This window comes from Varroa destructor, unplaced genomic scaffold (genome assembly GCF_002443255.2).
Source record: "Varroa destructor unplaced genomic scaffold, Vdes_3.0 BEIS01000002.1, whole genome shotgun sequence".
In the NCBI taxonomy this organism is placed as follows: Eukaryota; Metazoa; Arthropoda; class Arachnida; order Mesostigmata; family Varroidae; genus Varroa; species Varroa destructor.
Genome location: NW_019211455.1, coordinates 6,117,287 through 6,135,577, shown reverse-complemented (window position 1 = coordinate 6,135,577; position 18,291 = coordinate 6,117,287). Strand labels below are relative to the sequence as shown.

Sequence of the window (18,291 nt, the reverse complement as noted above, 5' to 3'; positions counted from 1 at the left end):
GGCCGGCTTTTTATCCGCCATAAGTCGACCCTTTAGTTAGTCATTCAATTGATCTCAACATTAGTTATGTTGCCCCAGTTAGGGGAATGAGGATAGCTTCCTTCAACACATGAAGTTAGTCATTGTTGAGCATGTTATATGCTAATGTTGAAACATGCATTATATTGGAGAAGAACGATAACTGGCGAATTGTTGAATTTTGTAGACAACAGTAAACACATTGTGGTTTGAAGTTTATCATTGGCAACATAGCAACGATTGCTAATACCTATATCGAAATCAACCAGCGATGCCAGCAGAACTAACGCAGCTATTTAAACTCTTCACACGGATTCAATAACACATACATTTGATAAAATAAACATTTGTTACGGCGCTAATATAGTTTCGTTTGTTTTTGCCATTTCAGCCATGGAAAAAGACGAAGGTGACGCGAAGAGCGGAGACTCAAAAGCTCCCCGATTTGTTAAACACCTGAAGAGTTCAGTCGTGAAGGATGGTGACAAGGTCACTTTGGAGGCCACCATTCGCGGTTCGAGCGATTTTGAGGTTGTATGGCTGCAGAATGGTAAGGAGCTCAAGCAAAATAAGGACTTCAAGGCTAGCAACGAAGGAGACCTATATCGTCTGGAAATCGCCGAGATCTACCCGGAGGATAGCGGTATGTACACCTGTGAGGCCTTTAACAATGTTGGCGAATGTTTCTCTTCCTGCACTTTGACCGTGCTCGTACCAGGCGAAACCCTGAAAGGCCCACGCTTCTCGATCTACCCCCGATCCGCAACGTTTGCAGAAGGACAAGAGGCCAGCATTCGACTTGTAAGTATCGTAAATCAAAATCTATGAACAAATAAAGTGTTATGAGGGGTATACTAGGTTTGGCTGTAGCTTAATTTATGTTCAGTGAATGGCCCGTGCCGTCGGCCGTAAAGAGCAGAAGAAAATACGCAATAAAATTTTTAGAAAAGAAGCGCGATTCTAAAACAGCACGTTTTGACTGAGGCAGTATTCATAAGTTTTCAGAATAATTGCAACATTACTCAGAAGGATATCCTGTTTGTTCATCTTTTTACACTAATCGTACCCAGAATAGTATTGAATACGCGTTACATTATCGCTTAATGAAGCCAATAGGTACTTAGGTTCGTTCAAGTTGTGCACGATTTGTCCAAGTAATTTACTGTATTGATGCTACTATAATCTGTGCGCCACAGACAACGGAAAAGGATCCCACTGCTTTGAAATGGACGAAGGACGGCAAGGCCTTCAAGGAGGATGACCGCCGAAAAGTGACCAAGGACGGCCGCAGTTACGAACTCAAGATCGCCAAGTGTAACGCCTCCGACACTGGTCAGTACACGGCGGTGGCCGTGGATAAAACTGGTGAGAGTCAGGCCTCATTTTCTATCAATGTTGTCACAGCCGATAAGGCTTAGCTTGGAAAACTTCTAGGAATCATCAAAAGCAAAATATTCGAAAGCGTAACAATATTTTCTGTACGAGACATAATATCGACTCATCCGACGTCGGATACATTGGCATGATCAGGATTTCACCGAGCATCAAGCAAACACTCGACTTGATACCTATTAAGAAGGCCATTGATGACGAAACAATTTAAGTTCACTGAAAATAACTATGATGACTGTCTCGGCTAAGACGAACGCATCAAGTTCGTCATAATGGAAATACTAAATAACAAAGATTGCTTGTTGTTATAATCTTTATGCCAGTGGCAATTACGATGATGATGATGATAATGGTAATAATGATATGACGATAATAACTAATTACGACCCAATGACGAGAATGACGAGACCCATGAACGAAACACAAACGAAAGGATGAAACAGAAACAAATTGCAACACGACACAGCACCGTGATAATAATCATAGTAGAATCTATGCAATGAGCCTCCTTTTGTGTAAGAGAACGTCACGTTTTCGCACTACTGCGCTGTACCATTTATCGCGTACATTATAATAACGATGGTGAATACGAAGCTGTCATTGTATTTGTGTCGGCTACTCTCCCTGGTTGTGAGGGGCAGTCACGGCCGGGGCGATCGGACGACGCTCAGACGACAATCCTCGAAAAACGAAACGTATACCTCATACGTGCGAACCATCAATAATCTCAGTCAGATCGACGCACTGCGAAAGCGAAAAACAGAAACGTCAAAGGCTACGCTTCCCATCGATAACAACACGTAGATCGACTGGAATCAAAAACCATATCATACAAATACAACCGCTAGCAGAAATGTTCACATACTGGCTCAGACAGATACTTAGACATATAAGCATTTTACATTAAACGAACTATTCGAAGGACAAAGTAAGTGCTAACTGCTACTGTGAATAAAGTTTTGCTATTTGTAAAAAAAAAAACTCACACGTGTAGTCTATGTGTGCCGTCCTTGTCGAGTTACGATAATTATCATGAAAAATTCTGATCAACCTGTGTAATATATATAGCACCAAATATACACAAATGGTGACGTTCGTAGGTAAATTATGACCCGGCTTTTTCTAAAAATCATTTTAAGGTGCGTTATTGTATTTAAATCTACTTTTTACTCACTATAGCTGCTAGGGTTTTTCGTGCTAGTTAAAATAAAAAAAAAAAACAGTTACTGATATAGGCTATTAACCGTCTTCGAAAAATAGGGAAATTATGGTATTTAGCACCGGAAGTAATGACGATTGCCTTTTTGTTACAATATCTACGACAATGACGATAAATATAAAAGGGTAAAGTACTATGAATGATGTGATGGTAACAATTACTAATAATAAGACCGACGTCAACGAAACAGGGAACGATTAAGTAGTAACAAAATTCAATTTTGTACGATGACAATAATAAATAAAAAGGAACATCCAAGATTACGCTTAAAATTTGATATTTCCAATATTCAAATGGGTAGAACACTAGAAGACGAGATCCCATGATGACCAGTAGCTGAAAACGGCACATTCACGCGTTTTTTTTCCAGTGATTAAATTTTTATTCTTCAAAATGTACTACATAGTAATTTATTTGCCAACGGGTATTTTCTGTCTTATGAACGGATATCATTGTACTTTATCATGCTAAATAAATAGCAACGCGACACATCACAAACACGTTTGGCTTCAACAACCTTCATTCACTGGCTGCATAAAATCCCTATGCAAATAGTAAAAGATTCTTATCTTTGCTCCCGATGCACTTGATCGCAGTGTATCATCACAATAGTCACGATGCAAATGTTTTTTCTACCTCTTATAGAGCACTGCACTTGGACTTATATATCCTTCATATATATATATATATATATATATATATATATATATATATATATATGACGGATATTGAACGACAGATGAACTAAAATAATCGATGACTTTTTTTTTAACAAACGGAAACTGTCGTTCTTACCCTTACAAGATCCGAGTAAGGCATCTACAAACATTGGCATAAACTCTACCGTACTTTAATGAAACATTCAATAAAAGATGGTGTCATTCCATAAAGATAGGGCTAGTAGGTGGCTATTTTTTTTTGGCAGGTTTCTCTTTCAGTCATATATGTTTAGTGATTGGTCAATGCATCCAAAGATAACGTCCACTACTATAAATTTACTTCATTCGCTTTGCAAATTTTAATAAAAATACGTTAAAATATCGGAAAATGTACGCCATTTAGGCTTATACACTTTGCATAACTACATTTCTCTATTTATTGTTGTGAAAATTGTCACAAGTGTTCTTTTCGATTAGGCCTAAATCAGTGTGCCAGGTACCTATTTATAAAAATCATTCATGTCCCATAAATGTCAACCAACAAACATTAGATTGCACTGTTCCTTCGCTAATCTCAACTCAATCTCCCCGTAATAATACTACTGATACGCGTACATGATCTTATATATCGTTACGTTTTTTAAGACTTTACTTTAAATTTGATATCAAATGAGGCTAGATACGGAACCCATCTTGTTCATTTTTTTTTGTTTTATATACTATACCGGTTCTTTGTCACCTTCAAAGGTAACCGACTACCAGGTACGTAAACATGTTGTCAAGCCGTAACGTTATCCCAAATAAAACGGATTCAGCTCTTCAGCTGGAAACGTCACTTGACAAGTAACGTTCATGACAGCTTCTATCAGTTCTTCCTATATACACCTATTATTTACCTCCAAATGACAACTTATCTACCAGTGGTGGTGCAACCACCAAAGGGTCGTCATTATCGGCATATGCCTAAGCTGAAATAACGAGACGTTAACCAGCAGCTTGAATACTGCTCGTCAGAGCGGTGTCTTTCTCTGCCCGAGGCCAATTGACGCTAAAGGCCGTGGTAAAGCTACCGAGAATGATGAGCACCAAATCAAGAGGTCCGATGCTGATCAGGAAAAGTTGCTCCTTCAATGTAGGATCGGAAATAACGTCACATGCCCAACAATATGGTCAGATCTCTGACTGAAAGGAGATATTCTGATAAAATTTAAAAGAAACAACAGTGGAACTGCTTTATCCAAATTTGATGTCTTCACTCAGCTCACGACTCAAACAAATGTGCATCACGAAAGCACTCTGAACATCTGACAAGCATGCCGTATGACTGTGTGTGAATACACGTGCAGAATCGCTTATCTGAGTACTTCAGCAGTTTTTGCAATATATCAAGTTAACCACATTGAATTAATAGAACGAGGAACACGCTAATCGCTGATTCCGTTGGACGTCCGATGTCGGCTTCATAGCGTTTGGTCATGATCAGTTTTATTTATGATTGATTTGTACGAAGGCGGTAGATCTGATCGCATGGATAGATTGAGCAGCATGTTACAACACGGGGGGTGCTAACATGTAAGCCCCCAATATAATGGCGTATACACCGAAGTTGACCGTTGATCAAAATGAATATGAACGAAGAAAACGAAAATGAAAGGAACGATCGATTTCCGGGTAAAAGCTACAGTTGAACTTAATTAAAGAAGCTGCCGTCGTATTGCGTTGAAAGATCTTGCCTGCTAACTTATTCTTACTATTCAATTCGGACTATTGCGATCTCCGCGCTAAAGTAAAAAATCCTTGATTACAACGATATCTAATTAGTGTAATGTAATGTTTAGATTATTCGGGGTTACATTGGACGTCAATTACGTAAAACGTCCATAAAAATGTACTCTAGGTCTAAGACGACTTTTCTCTCTCAACTGATAAAACGTTGCAATATGTTACGAGGTAATTATAGTTGAAATATAGTTGTTCTTATGAACTTTCTATAATTGATAATTTTCATATACGACATTAACTTTTCATTAGACATTTTATCTATATTTTACTATATTACAGGTGCCATTTACTAATCAATCCCGAAAGCTTCAGCACATAGAATCTGGCCCTGTAACAGATGTTCTATCACAAGCAAACGCCTCATGTTTTATGAGTTTTTTTTTTGTTCGTAGCCTATTGGCTGTTGCTATGCGACAGTAAGGCTAAGTACAATCCCAAGGATAATTCCAGTCGTGATAATGATGACGATGAGCCAGACGACGATAAGTTGTCCTCGACAAACGGGTTCATCTAATTCGTCGTCGAAAAGTTCCTGCGCTGCTTTATATTCGAATGGAAAAGGGGGCCCGAATGGGCCAAGAGGTCCGAAGAGGCTTCGGGGCCCCAGTGGGAAAAGTGCACCACGATGTAGGTCGGCTAAGTTATACCTGTTGATTGAAAAAACAATTACATATAAATTTAACGCTTATTACTTTCAATATCTGAGGAAACGGATACATATATGCTTTTGCAGAAAGAATCAACGAGCTCAGAATAAGTAAATCCGTAAAAGATATGTTATGTTGTATATATATAAACGTATTAAGCTAGTCTAGCCAGATGTGACTATTACATAAATCCAGGTTTGCAATATTAATTCTGCGGTTATAATACTAAGTACCAGAACTGGATACCATGTCAGCTAGCTAGTATAAAATATTCTACGTACAATCAAAACCAAGCCAAGTAATTCAATATAACAAAGACAGTGACGAAGCGCTAAACACTGCTAAGGCAGTAATTATGGCGGTACTAAGCGACTTACAAAGGCCACCAAAGGTAATGGGCTACATCGTACTCGCCCCCTGACGACGTGTGCAGCAGCAACGAGCCTCTTCTGGATCGTGCTAACGAGGAACCCGTCAGAGGTTGTGACGGAACCCGTAAACTCTCTTTCGTATTGGACTAGTCTCCTTTACCACTTTGTCTTGAAACCGTTTTGAAGCCGGTGAAATGCGTCTAGGTCCGGCAGGTTAAACTGTTGCTTTATTTGCTCAACAAGTACTTGCGTTCCAGACAGCAAGCGTGGTCTCTACGCCTATTTAACATATCCTGCGATTAGTAGAAGACCACATTAAACCATTTTACCACTGTAGAGTACAAATAAGCGTCATAATTAATTGAAAGCAAAAAAACTGGCCAAAAATTAAGTATGTTAAGCAACCACTGAATATATCTTGGCTTTGTCAGAACTCCGTCGGTATTGCGCTAGCTCATGTAGCGCCTACGTCAAGAACTGAATGCCAATGAGCCTCATGGATGGCCAGCTCATTGCATGGTTTCTTATTTTGGTTAGTTTACGATGAACCCGTGTAGATCGGTCGGCCGAGCAATACCGACACATGAAAAGAAGAGTACAAAGGCACTGCTGGCTACTACTACTATTTGCCGGTCAACTTTTTTTTCGACAGTTTACTGCTCTTAACATTACTGCACCGTCTCGTCGAGCACCTCCATGACCATCAGCGGGCACCAGCACCCTTTCAGCTTCAGTTCCAGCAACTTTAGCGAAGATCATCGAACGTACAGCTTCGTGTATGCACCAGTTCATTGCTTCAGCACGGGCTATGGCTGCTTTGCGTTCCCGTTCGCAACAATAAGTTATGCTGCCCCAGGGCCGCGGCTTCAAGCAAGAGCGTTACAGCCTGTTCGCAGTTGTCAGTCGAGTTCGGCTGTTTCATGAAAGGGCACGCTTGCGCGCTGCTTGCACAACGGATAGCCATTTGAGCGTTGCGAAAAGAAGAAAACGAAATAATAATCTCACTGACTGAAAAGACCAGCAGTGACACTTTTCAACTGAACGATTACTATGACTAACAGCACGACCACGGCAACTTCACTCTATGAAAAGTAATAGATCGGGAAAGAATAGTCGTGGACATAACGAAAGATATCCAGCACGTTTTACCCCATGACAAAAAGATTATCCCGAAACATCCATCATATGGCCCGTCATTGCCACCGTTTATTGGCCTCCCGTTCGGGCCCCATAATGATTGTAACACAGCCAACTGGACAGTTGATTTGCAGCTCGGAAGCTCAAAATAGTTCCATTTAGACGGGCTCTGGTCGGACCGTAACGCCTATTGTGCTTCGCGCTAGCAAGCATCAACGCCTTTACGATCACTTCTGGGCCGGCCAAGCAGAATGCAACATGACCCATTACTAGGTTAAGGGACTAAAGATGTAGGGTATCATTATGACTTGAATAACACAACGATATCGAAGTGTGACTTATATACACGGTGCGCGCGTGAGTTGTTTAGGCCTCGTCAGCTCTAGGACATCAGCCTTAGCTGCCCCGTTAGGGTTACGTTAGCTCTCGACTTCCTGTTTGTTTCCATTTCAGATTTTAGATGTTGCCGGGGCTCTAGATACAATACGCAATGACTAACGAATAGTTGTTATTTTTCAAAACAGCAGAAATTCTGCATTCAAGCGCACGATGGCTAAGTTTAACGATGTTCTGAGTGAGCTAGATTTTTGTCAACTATGAATGCACGCGATACGCACCGATACAGAAACGAAATTCAGAATTTTTTTTTTTTTAACACCGTTAATAAGCTCAGCTGCTAACGAATTTACAATGCATGACTGGGTGGGCGTATAACGCTAGTCAAAAACAAAGCCTGTATGTTGCAAAGGTTCATCTGACCTGTTATTCACTGACTGCACTCGTTGCACCTTTCGGATGATGTAAAAGCTCTAATACAGTAACAAAACTACTTATTTGTACTACTCGAAATTAGGAAACAGGACAAGAAAAAGGGTAGCCTCTTCTACATGCTGGCTGTTAACCGACCCCAGTTTGATACTTGCGGCGAGGTTTTAATAACTTATCAGGCTGGAATAGGTTGTCGCTACAATGTACTCTATATCCTTTGTCGGGACTTCTTCAACGTTTATGATTTCTGTCCGCGTTTAGCAGCGAGCAATAATCTGCTAAAAGAGAGATATATGCTGACGGGTAGAAGCGAAAAGAAAAAAGGATCAACTTATTTCACGTTAAGGATCATTTAACTGCATCTTATAGATCGGCTGACGTGGCCTAAATAGCCATAGCGCCATTTGGTCTGTAGCATTTGTGGATCAGTAGCAACAAACACGTCGGTCTATACCTCCCTCTGCTACAGTCGATTAAGTGGCTGGTTCTGAATGAAACTCGTGGTGATTTCAGCTGCCTTATTTTATTTTGATAAAGTCCATATTGTTCTGTTTATATAAACTGAATTAAGTCGTAAGAGGGAGAAGGTAAAAGATCCGAATGGCTTCGATTTCCTTGTGAGGAAAATAGCGGAATAGAGAGTGCAACTAACAAAACGACTTCACCCGCAGCCTTCTGAAGTCGATTTTCCTATTGAATATGAAGGCGATTATCATATCGAGTAACTCCGATCGCCTCACGTAAAGGGCAAATGAATAATTCTTCCGTGCTTCTCAATCAGTTAAGATGCGTACAAAATAAAGATGCGCATGCGTGACCGATATGTTTGACCGTTAGAAAAATCAGATAACTCACCGTATGACATATGTGAGACACCTGAAAATTAACGTGGTTTTGTCCTCTGCGCTAAGTTGAAGCTCTCAAATGCTAGGGTTGAAATGGCACATTCAATTCCATTGCGTATTCGACAAGGCGCTTCTTTAGAATGGCCTACTCGCGCCTGCGACATAACAGCTGCGACATACAAGGCATAAGTATGAAAGGAGCAGAAGTGGGAAAAGCGCTTCCGTAAAAATATTTCATTCATCTTTTACTACAGTCTTGACTATAGTTGAATTACGCCACATAATGGCATGGCGCCACATTGTCACTTACGTCGTTCGAAAAGCTAGGGTCAGCTTAGCCGATGATTGGCTAGTGAAGAAAAGCCCCGGAAAAGACGAGCTCATTCAGCTTTTTCGTGGCACTTCAAGCGAACCACGTTTCTCTTCGTAGGACATATTTAATTGCAAATCTATTGCTTCCAAGTGGAAATACAAACAAAATGCTCCTAATTTACTAGGGAGATTTATTGCTTTTTCAACGGACAGCCAAGCAAGCCACATCTGACAACAAAGCCATGATAAATAACGTTGGATAGAACACACGTAACGTTTTCGGCCTGCAATCATAGGATCCTGTCTATAGAGCACCTTGAGCGCTAACTGTCGTCATTTTTGCTGAGAAATATGGGCGCCATCTTGACTTGTTTACCATTACATATCTGCAAAAAACAGCTGCCCAAACGGTTGATTTCGAGTCTTGGAACTTACAGCTACTTATATGTTATCTATACGCAGATTTGTGAATGTGACTAAAGGTGTGGAACAATAAGTTGAACGCTATATATCTCCTAACGATCCCATAAGCAAAATCATTTTACTTCAAATATGAAAATAGCATAGACAGTGGAATCGGGCCACTGCGCAAATCTTTGCAGACTAACGATGTACTATAAAATAGCGATTTTTTCACTGGTTAATGTTCATTGGGTCATACCAAACTAGCTTGGGCGGAACCCATGCATGGAAAGAGGGCGCTGACAAGCAAGGCAGTTGAGGAATCAGTATAATACATATCGTTGCGTCTACTGAGTACCGGACGCTGCCAAGTTAGCTAAATCATTATCACTATCAAAACGAACTTAGAAAAAAAAAAAAAAGAATTAAAAACTCTTCTCAGAAGAAACGCTGAGAAATAAAGCCCAGTGATTAAACATTTGCGCGCACATCATATCGACGCTCAATGGGTCATCAAGAACAAAATGCTCGCTGCAATGCAATAAATCGATGGATGTCCGCCAGGCAGAAATGTCAGTTGCATCCAACTCAAAACCCCACGTCACTTTTGGCCGAACACTAGTCATAAACATACGAGAGAAAGATTACAAGGTCACCAAATACGTGACTGTATTTTGACTCTTTATTTAAGTTAAGAATTGAATACCCTAAGGTATATTCTAAGATGGCGAAATGCAATGGTTTGTCTCGCTAACTATCACCTTATAGTCGAGTCTTAATAGTTTGTCGTTCCAACGACGTCTACTGCCGTCTATACGCGTAAAGACAGCGCCGATATTGGTTTGTCACGAGTGATAAAATGACCGGAAAATAAAATCATCGACCTAGTCGCTATAGATTTTGTAGACACCATATATATATACAGGAAGCGATGATATCGTTACATCACTGCACTACAACGAATTGATTTCAATGCTGAAGTTACCCATTAGGGGACCTGTACGTTATTTTTATTGTGAAAATAAAAGTTCGATAAAAATACAAATCTTACAAAATGAAAACACGGCAAAATTATAGCGTTATGGTACTATCATTCGACAAAAACGTATAGCTAGTTCATCGTTCCATGGTAATACGGGCGAGCCAAAATACAGTCCATAGAAAATAAACGTTATCTATTTTTTATTTGAATTAGCATTTTAATTAACTAGCGCCATTCAATTTAGGCTTATTCTGATAAACACCTGTAGATAGCCGTGTTAATATAATCTGCTGCTTTGGAGACCGATACTCTATTCACACATAAATATCGAGAATTCAACTCTGCGCTAACTTTACATGTCTCAATCTCACAGACTACAATTTTTCGCTTTGGTGTGCTGACCGGTTTCAACGAACTTGTTCTGTGATTTCTGAGAACCTTTGAAACAGCCTTTGGATTAAACCGTATAAATACGTCTCACTTCTGGTCGTGCTCTTTCTTGGATGTCTTCCATTGTTGCAGCACTATCCTCTTTCAGGGGTTTCCGGATAGGGGAAGCTACAAAGGTTAGTCAAGGTTGAGATAGTGGGGGTGGTGGGTTTTTGGGCAAAACACACTTTACAAGTAATAAATAGTCTGTGAGCGTTCGAAATTTTTTTAGCGAGGAACTTACGGCTGACTTTCTCTAAGTTCAGTTCTATTCTGGTGGACAGCATTACGCAACATTTTTATGAACTTGGCACGGGTTCATGATACATAATTTCCTTACACTTGAAAAAGGCGTTGTACAGATGCTGGCTTTCGAGCTTTGCAGTTATACTTAGCCTGGGCTCACTTGTAAATCGTACGCAAACGACCGGGCCTATTTCTCCGCGTCATAGTGTGCACCCACATAATGACCCATCATCTGTAATGACGAGTTAGAGTAAATTAGGCTCCCCTGAGACATGATGATCCGACATGTCTCGCGTGAGTTGTCTAACTCTTTTGTGGGCTAATTTGACCCTCTTTTAATTTTGTTCAAACTCATTGTGACAGGTTGTTCACAAAGAGTATTTAAGTATTGCGGAACAGCCGCTACAAGTTGTACCCTCGGCACTAACTCGTAGCTAGCACTTGACTGCGTCCTTAACGCAAAACATGATGAGGCAAACTTTTCGGCACTCCGTAGTTTAAATGAAGAACAAACACGGTTACAATTTTTTTTTTTTTTTTTTTTTTTTTTTTATGTAAAATAGTATACAATAAAATTTCTATAGTAAAATTCGATACAGTGATATATGTTACCCTAATTGTAGTGCAGTTGAAGTAAAAGTTTTTTTTTAAATACGAGCCCACTTTTTCTGAGTGTGAACTATTTTTCCCAACTGCGCCTTAAGCCTATTTTTTTTTTTGCCCCACATACTGTTTGTATATACGTTTTAAGAAATATTTTATTGGCTATTGACCTTATTATTATACATTATAGGAAGGTATTAGAAGGAAAGTCTGTAGTTATCACACGTTCAGAAAAATTAACGGCAAGCTGAATTGATTAGCTCAAATGATTTGCCAAGGTCGCTGAGGATTGAATTCTGGAAATTGTTTACGGTAAATCTATACCTATTGTAATTTCACTTTATTTATTCATAAGTAGCCGATTGATCAGTAGCCATTTTAGAACATGCCTACCTCATCCGCATTGGCATAAAGGTCGGCAGTGGAGGGCCTAGGTGTGGGTGATGATGTTGAGGAGGCGGTGGAAGAAAATGCCCTGGGGGAGGTGGCAGTGGAAACGGGGTTGGCGGAACAACAATGCTGCGCGTCGGCGGCCGCAGCAACGTGGGACCACTCAATGCGTTTATGTTTAGTGTAGACGCAAAACGTGACAAGGGGACGGGTGTAACACTCCCCCCACCATGTAGGCCCCAGGTTTCACCGTGAAGAGGACACGGTTCGCCATCCCAAGTAGCTACGGCCAATGTAGGAACACTTCGCGATGACCTGATTGGAAAAATCGAAAACGTATATTTATGAACAGCAGCAAATTACAACATAAGTAAGCTCCGTTAAGTTAAAGAAAATTAAGTGAATCGTTGCACTTTTATTGAACCACTTGATAAACAGGACTGTCCTGAATGGTATAAATAAACTTTTGGAAACTATTCGATAAGAATAACGTGCAACCTTAAAAATATTCTTTTTATTATGAGACAAAATTTACGTGCCGCGTAAGTTTAGCATGGGTTTGTAGGATATAAATGCTTTCAGACCGTATTCAGGTAAGTGCCCGCGGCCACCCCTAATGTTATAGTTGCATAGATATTTTTTGTGCAGTTCATAGGCTCGATCCACGAACGGGGTGTGCTTGCGAAGCATCTCGTCGAAACGAACAGCCAAATCCATTGACCGAACAAGAGATAGGCATTGCAGTGAAGATAGCGAACGGTGTCAAGGGTAAGTTATTATGACTACATTTAGATAGACGTGGTCATCGTTTGATCTTCGATGCCAGCCAACGAAAATGTCTTTTAATCGCTGTTCTTTTAAATCATCATTATCGTTCCGGACTGAAATATGTAAAATTTTTAAATAGTAAATGCATGAAGAACAAAGCCTAACTAGCATGTATACGCTGAATTTTCAAACGTTGAAAGTACCGGTTTCGTTGCCTTCTACGCGTTCACGCATTCGGGCAGACGTGTTCTAAATAGGCACAAACACCGTCTGATTTCGCCTATGAACCAATATCCGAGAACAAGACCACCTTATTCTCAGGCGATTATGTGGTGCAACGTAAAGCGATGTGCGTGTCCCGTCTTATCTTTTGAACTTTTTGACTTTCGCGTTAGCATGCACACTTTACTTGTAAACTTCTGAATCTCAACCCTAAGTTTTTGCATCATTTTAAGGAGTGAACTTAGCCATGTTTTAGTTAAGTCAGCTAACGTTCTTTTGAGCGCCGACAGAGAGAAACATCATAGCAGAGTTTAATGAATGCCTCACTTGTCTTAACATTGCTCCCAGTGTCTAGTAGGCTGCAATAGATGCGGACGCGGAGCTCAGCGCACGAAATCCCTCGGAATACCGAGAAACGCGCTGCAGCTCGGTCCTTTGGTCGATCGTGATCGATTACCGGCGGCATGTTATGTTTGCATAACAATTTTTAGATATTTGTTTTTATTTTACGTTAAGACGTAGATATGAAAAGATCTTCAGATAAAGCAAGATTGCTACATTTAGAAGATAAGCACCTTCTATTCGATTAAGAAATAACAACTCGTTAAAATAGCGTTATTAATGAATTGTTCAGACTTTCAGAAGCTTTACGAGCATAGGAAAAGCACATTCAAATGTACTAATCTAACAAAGATAATGGGCTATACGCGTGGTCTTCATGAACTGGGAACCAGTTGTAAATGTGCGAGATGTAAGCACATTTGTGTTAAATTGTATAGAGGAACTTGCTCGATGGTCACTTCTCTTGTCAACATAATGGACATAGCAGCGTATCATGTATATTTACCTGGGCCAGGATCGAACGCTAGAAAAAAATAAGTTGCCCCATTTGCCGTTGAGGTTTTCTCCGACAAAAATGCAAAATTAATTATACAATGATATCGATTTCTAGTTCTGTACATGCAGGCGGAGCTATATGACTAATACAAACATCTATTTACAATATGTCTTTTCCATGCTATTTCTCGTCATAACAGATATGCGCTTTTGAGATAATTAGGGGGATTTCGGTGACGCTTATCAATACCTAAGCGTTCCGTGGTGGTGCATCGCATATTTGCTTCGACTCCGAAAAATCGGCTGCCTTTCTTTGTCGCACGAGGATTCTGTCGTCTCAGAAGTGGGCGGTGAGGGGGGTCGGGGAACCGAAGTCGGAAATTCGCCGTACGACATTCGATGGTGGTATAACGAAGCCGCTGTCAATTCAAAACAGATTATTGTGGTAAGTGAACGATTCGTTTCTATCGCGTCATTTCCGTGTAAATGTTAAAGGAAATAAGATAAAAACACAAACAAAGGAACGTAGGTTGAGAAAAGAGCACCACAATCGTTGATATAACCCAGGAATAGGAAATTTGCTTCAACTTGTACTTCTTGATCTTAGTTGACATTGTAACTTGATTTATCTTAAAGCTACACTTATCATGTACTTAGCATATCACGTAAAGTAATTAAGCCATACATTCTGCTATTCGAGAAACTTACTTGACTGTCGCCGTTGGTGCCCATGATGCTGGTCGTACATTCTCTGACGTCCCTGCACAGACGAGCCGCCGTGATGCCCAGTGTGAATCCCTGAAGGGCCAGGGGGTAAAGGGGGCCCATCGTAATCGACAGGAGGGACTCGCTGCCTGCTCGTCGCACTACGCGACTGCATTGCGCTCCTCTGAAAAAATATCCGATAAACTATTCGCCCTTAATGACTACTATTTGTATTCGCTTTTAATACACTAGATAAAGGGCAAAATCTCATCGTAATTTATGATTTCCGAACCGTACTACACTTAGTGATTTCCGTTCACGCGAGCGAACAAAGCTTTCGCTTCCGTATAGATAGGCTTGGTAATAATAAATTATCCACGCCGAGGGTTCCAAAGTTCCTTTGCGTAGAAATACCAAGAAGCTTTTAAGTAGACCGCAAAATTGAATGCAGAAAGGATATTGCTCCATTATCATGTGGGTAGATAGAGGGCCGATAAAGCGAAATTTAAAAAATCCTGATAACGGATCCCGATTCGAATCGATAAGTTGGCAGTTTTCGCCAACAACGTTTGCACGATGATAAAAATAAAGTAACCTCAGTCGAATTTCAAGTGAAGTTAATTTATGTGTTTCTTTGGTCAATACTGAAAGTTAGGTACACGAGGTATTAACGCGCCACCGTTCAAATATCAGTTAAACCATGAACATGATTCTTGCTTTGGTCCTCTTAAGATCTTTGATGATAACGATTTTTTGCAATATTTTCACTTATTTTTACGGATTATAAGGGACTGAAACAAACACCATGTACATAGGTAACCTAACAAACATTATATGATAGTTATCATAGATAAGTTATTAATTAAATGACAACGGAATGTTATATACTGGTAGGAAGCTTCTGCTTCTCGGAACCGTTTTTCCTGAATCCAATTCCGGGTAAAAAAAAAATGCCGCTTTTCGGGATACTGGATCCAAGCGAGGAGTCTTGCATTGCTGCGCTATGAGGAAGTCAATTTCTATTACAACATTACGTGAGCATGACGTGGAATTTTGTGTGGGTGTGCAAATAGAAGCTAATTATTTTAGAAATCTAAACTATTTTTGAAGCCGGGAACTGGATAGGGTAGTGGTATAGCAGCTACATCATATCGTTAGACTGTTCCTTGTAGGTGCCAGCCTGTTGGTAAAATGAGGGTTGCAGCTTTAGTGCAGATCGACGAATTACTTTGGAAAAAGCTTAAAATATTGTCCAGATTCAATTATACGTAGTATTGTTCCTTACTTGTGGAACTTCATCTGTTTCCTTTAGTGCTTAGATAAATATATGGCGTTGTATAAGCACTCGTATTGATTTCATATTATCCACCATATACATCTCTCTTGGAAGCTCACAAACATTATCATACACTCAAAATAAACGTTTTTTCTTATTTCAATTCTAAGTAAATATGCTCGAGAAGAACGCTATCGCCAAACAGAGCCAACTAAGAAAATCAAGTTACACCTATATGCGGTGACAACTTTTTGTAAAAGCCTTTTAAGAGCGCTATATTAATATATAATATTATATTACTATACTAATATATAATAACAGAGCACAAGGTTTGTACTTAACGGAATTAGGCGTTCTCAACCTATTGACATTCTACCTGTGTCAGATACTGAACTGAAAACATGACTCTGTATTGAATAGTATTACGTAGGTCTAATTGTTATTATGAATGAACATACAAACACTATATGCGAGTTGGACAACAAAACAAACAAAACCTCCATAGCAATTTTCAGCAGTCTAAGAAATAGGACAGATATCTATTACTCGTTTTCACTCTGGCTGGCCTATGACCGCAAAGGTCACAACCGAATGATGACAAAGTGACCATTATCAGCAAGGCAAGCTAAATGTTCATTCGTTGTCGTAAGTTAGGTACGACATTGCCAATTACTCAACACACGTTTATTCTGCAGCCAAATCAATTTTCAGCAATACCTTGCACGTCCCTGCATATGAGTAGGAATGATCAGCCTTATATGCATCTGTTATTTGTAAAGGCCTGCGGGTAGGCTTGTTTTTGTTAATAGTTTTTCTCTATGAAGACTCACAGCAATCATATGAATTGTGATTTATGTCTTTTTTTTTTAATGAGTCTTTTGCTTATATAAATAAACATGTCGTAGTGACCGTAATAGTCTACTAGTACGCACTGTGGAGATCTGCGTAGAAATTTAAGACAGTATGAATAAATAACAGATAAGTGTCTACGCGCGTGGGGTCAAAAGTACTGATGCATTGTTTGGTCAAATTACAGATATTAACTTTATTATTTATTATATTTATTATAGAAATACTAGATTTTGCTCTGCTCTGACTTTATACGAATCTGTAATTATGATTTCATGGTCTTCAGAAAATTTTAATCGGCATCAAGCTATAAATCTTTGACCCAAATCCCTAGCTATAATGATGGCTCAACTAGCACCACAAACGGCATTGAAAAGTTCCAAAAGAAAGTAGAGTGAATAAGTGAATTCCGGCGGTAAGGTATCTTACTTTTCTCTACAGATAGAAAATTATTTAATTAAAAGAAAACAAATTCAAAGATACGCATTATATCTAAGACTCTCTTATGTTAAACAACATGTCTCACAATTGACAGTTTACGCCAGGGTCCAAGATAAGCTGTTTTTAGCCCATGCAGGCTACAGTAAAAATCATGAGTGGATTTGCTCGGTTTGCATGATTCGGGTGTTACTGCTCTGGTGTGTGTGTGTGTGTGTGTGTGTGTGTGTGTGTGTGTGTGTGTGTGTGTGTGTGTGTGTGTGTGTGTGTGTGTGTGTGTGTGTGTGTGTGTGTGTGTGTGTGTGTGTGTGTGTGTGTGTGTGTGTGTGTGTGTGTGTGTGTGTGTGTGTGTGTGTGTGTGTGTGTGTGTGTGTGTGTGTGTGTGTGTGTGTGTGTGTGTGTGTGTGTGTGTGTGTGTGTGAGCACGCCCATACGTCCGATGGGTACGTACGTACAGATAAACACTGACAAAATGTCGTCAGCTTTTTTGTTAGTGCAACAGCTGGTTGTCGAAACAGCAGTTGTAGCAATGTACTAGCCCAGATAACGTTGGAATGGGTTAATTCTGGTTAATAGCTGCCTATGGCCAAGGCGATATCGACTCACTGCCTTGTCACCTTGTTTTTTACCAAACACCTTGTCACATCATGGTTTTATGTGTAGACAATGGCATAAGCATACGACACAATCATCTTAACAAAGTGTTCTTGACTAGCCTGTTTCAAGAGCGTTTCACGTTATCAGGGTAAAAGTGTCATCAAAAGCAAGCCAGCCTTTATAAATGTGCCATTATATTCTTTCCGTTAGAATTCCCGTTGACTACGTAATTAAACTTATCTATACAGGGCTACGTAACGCAGCAAATGTCGCCGAAGCGAACCTGAGTGTTCCTATATTTAAAAACATTACTTTCTTGTTTGGTTATCGATTTTAGCTTTTTACTAAAAGAGATAACGCATGTAGAGTTCAGAGGCATGATCATATATAATATCGT

The 18,291-nt window shown here is 39.8% G+C and overlaps 2 protein-coding genes across 7 annotated transcripts in view; one reads left to right on the top strand and one right to left on the bottom strand.

The window, feature by feature from the left end:
* bt (projectin protein bent) overlaps positions 1-2,391 on the top strand; it is a 61,398-nt gene extending 59,007 nt beyond the window's left edge. For all 6 annotated transcript variants that reach the window (XM_022791919.2, XM_022791923.2, XM_022791922.2 and 3 more), the window contains 2 exons: positions 410-819; positions 1,215-2,391. In XM_022791919.2, coding sequence (XP_022647654.1) covers positions 410-819; positions 1,215-1,436 — 632 coding nt within the window. In that variant the 3' untranslated portion in view covers positions 1,437-2,391. The remainder of the gene's footprint in view (positions 1-409; positions 820-1,214) is intronic.
* A 2,913-nt stretch (positions 2,392-5,304) lies between these two features.
* LOC111244637 (uncharacterized) overlaps positions 5,305-18,291 on the bottom strand; it is a 40,934-nt gene continuing 27,947 nt past the window's right edge. The window contains exons 2-5 of the mRNA XM_022791933.2: positions 14,738-14,918; positions 14,280-14,448; positions 12,206-12,517; positions 5,305-5,717 (exon numbers count right to left, since the gene is read on the bottom strand). Of these exons, the coding sequence (XP_022647668.1) occupies positions 5,477-5,717; positions 12,206-12,517; positions 14,280-14,448; positions 14,738-14,909 (894 nt within the window). The 5' untranslated portion in view covers positions 14,910-14,918 and the 3' untranslated portion in view covers positions 5,305-5,476. The remainder of the gene's footprint in view (positions 5,718-12,205; positions 12,518-14,279; positions 14,449-14,737; positions 14,919-18,291) is intronic.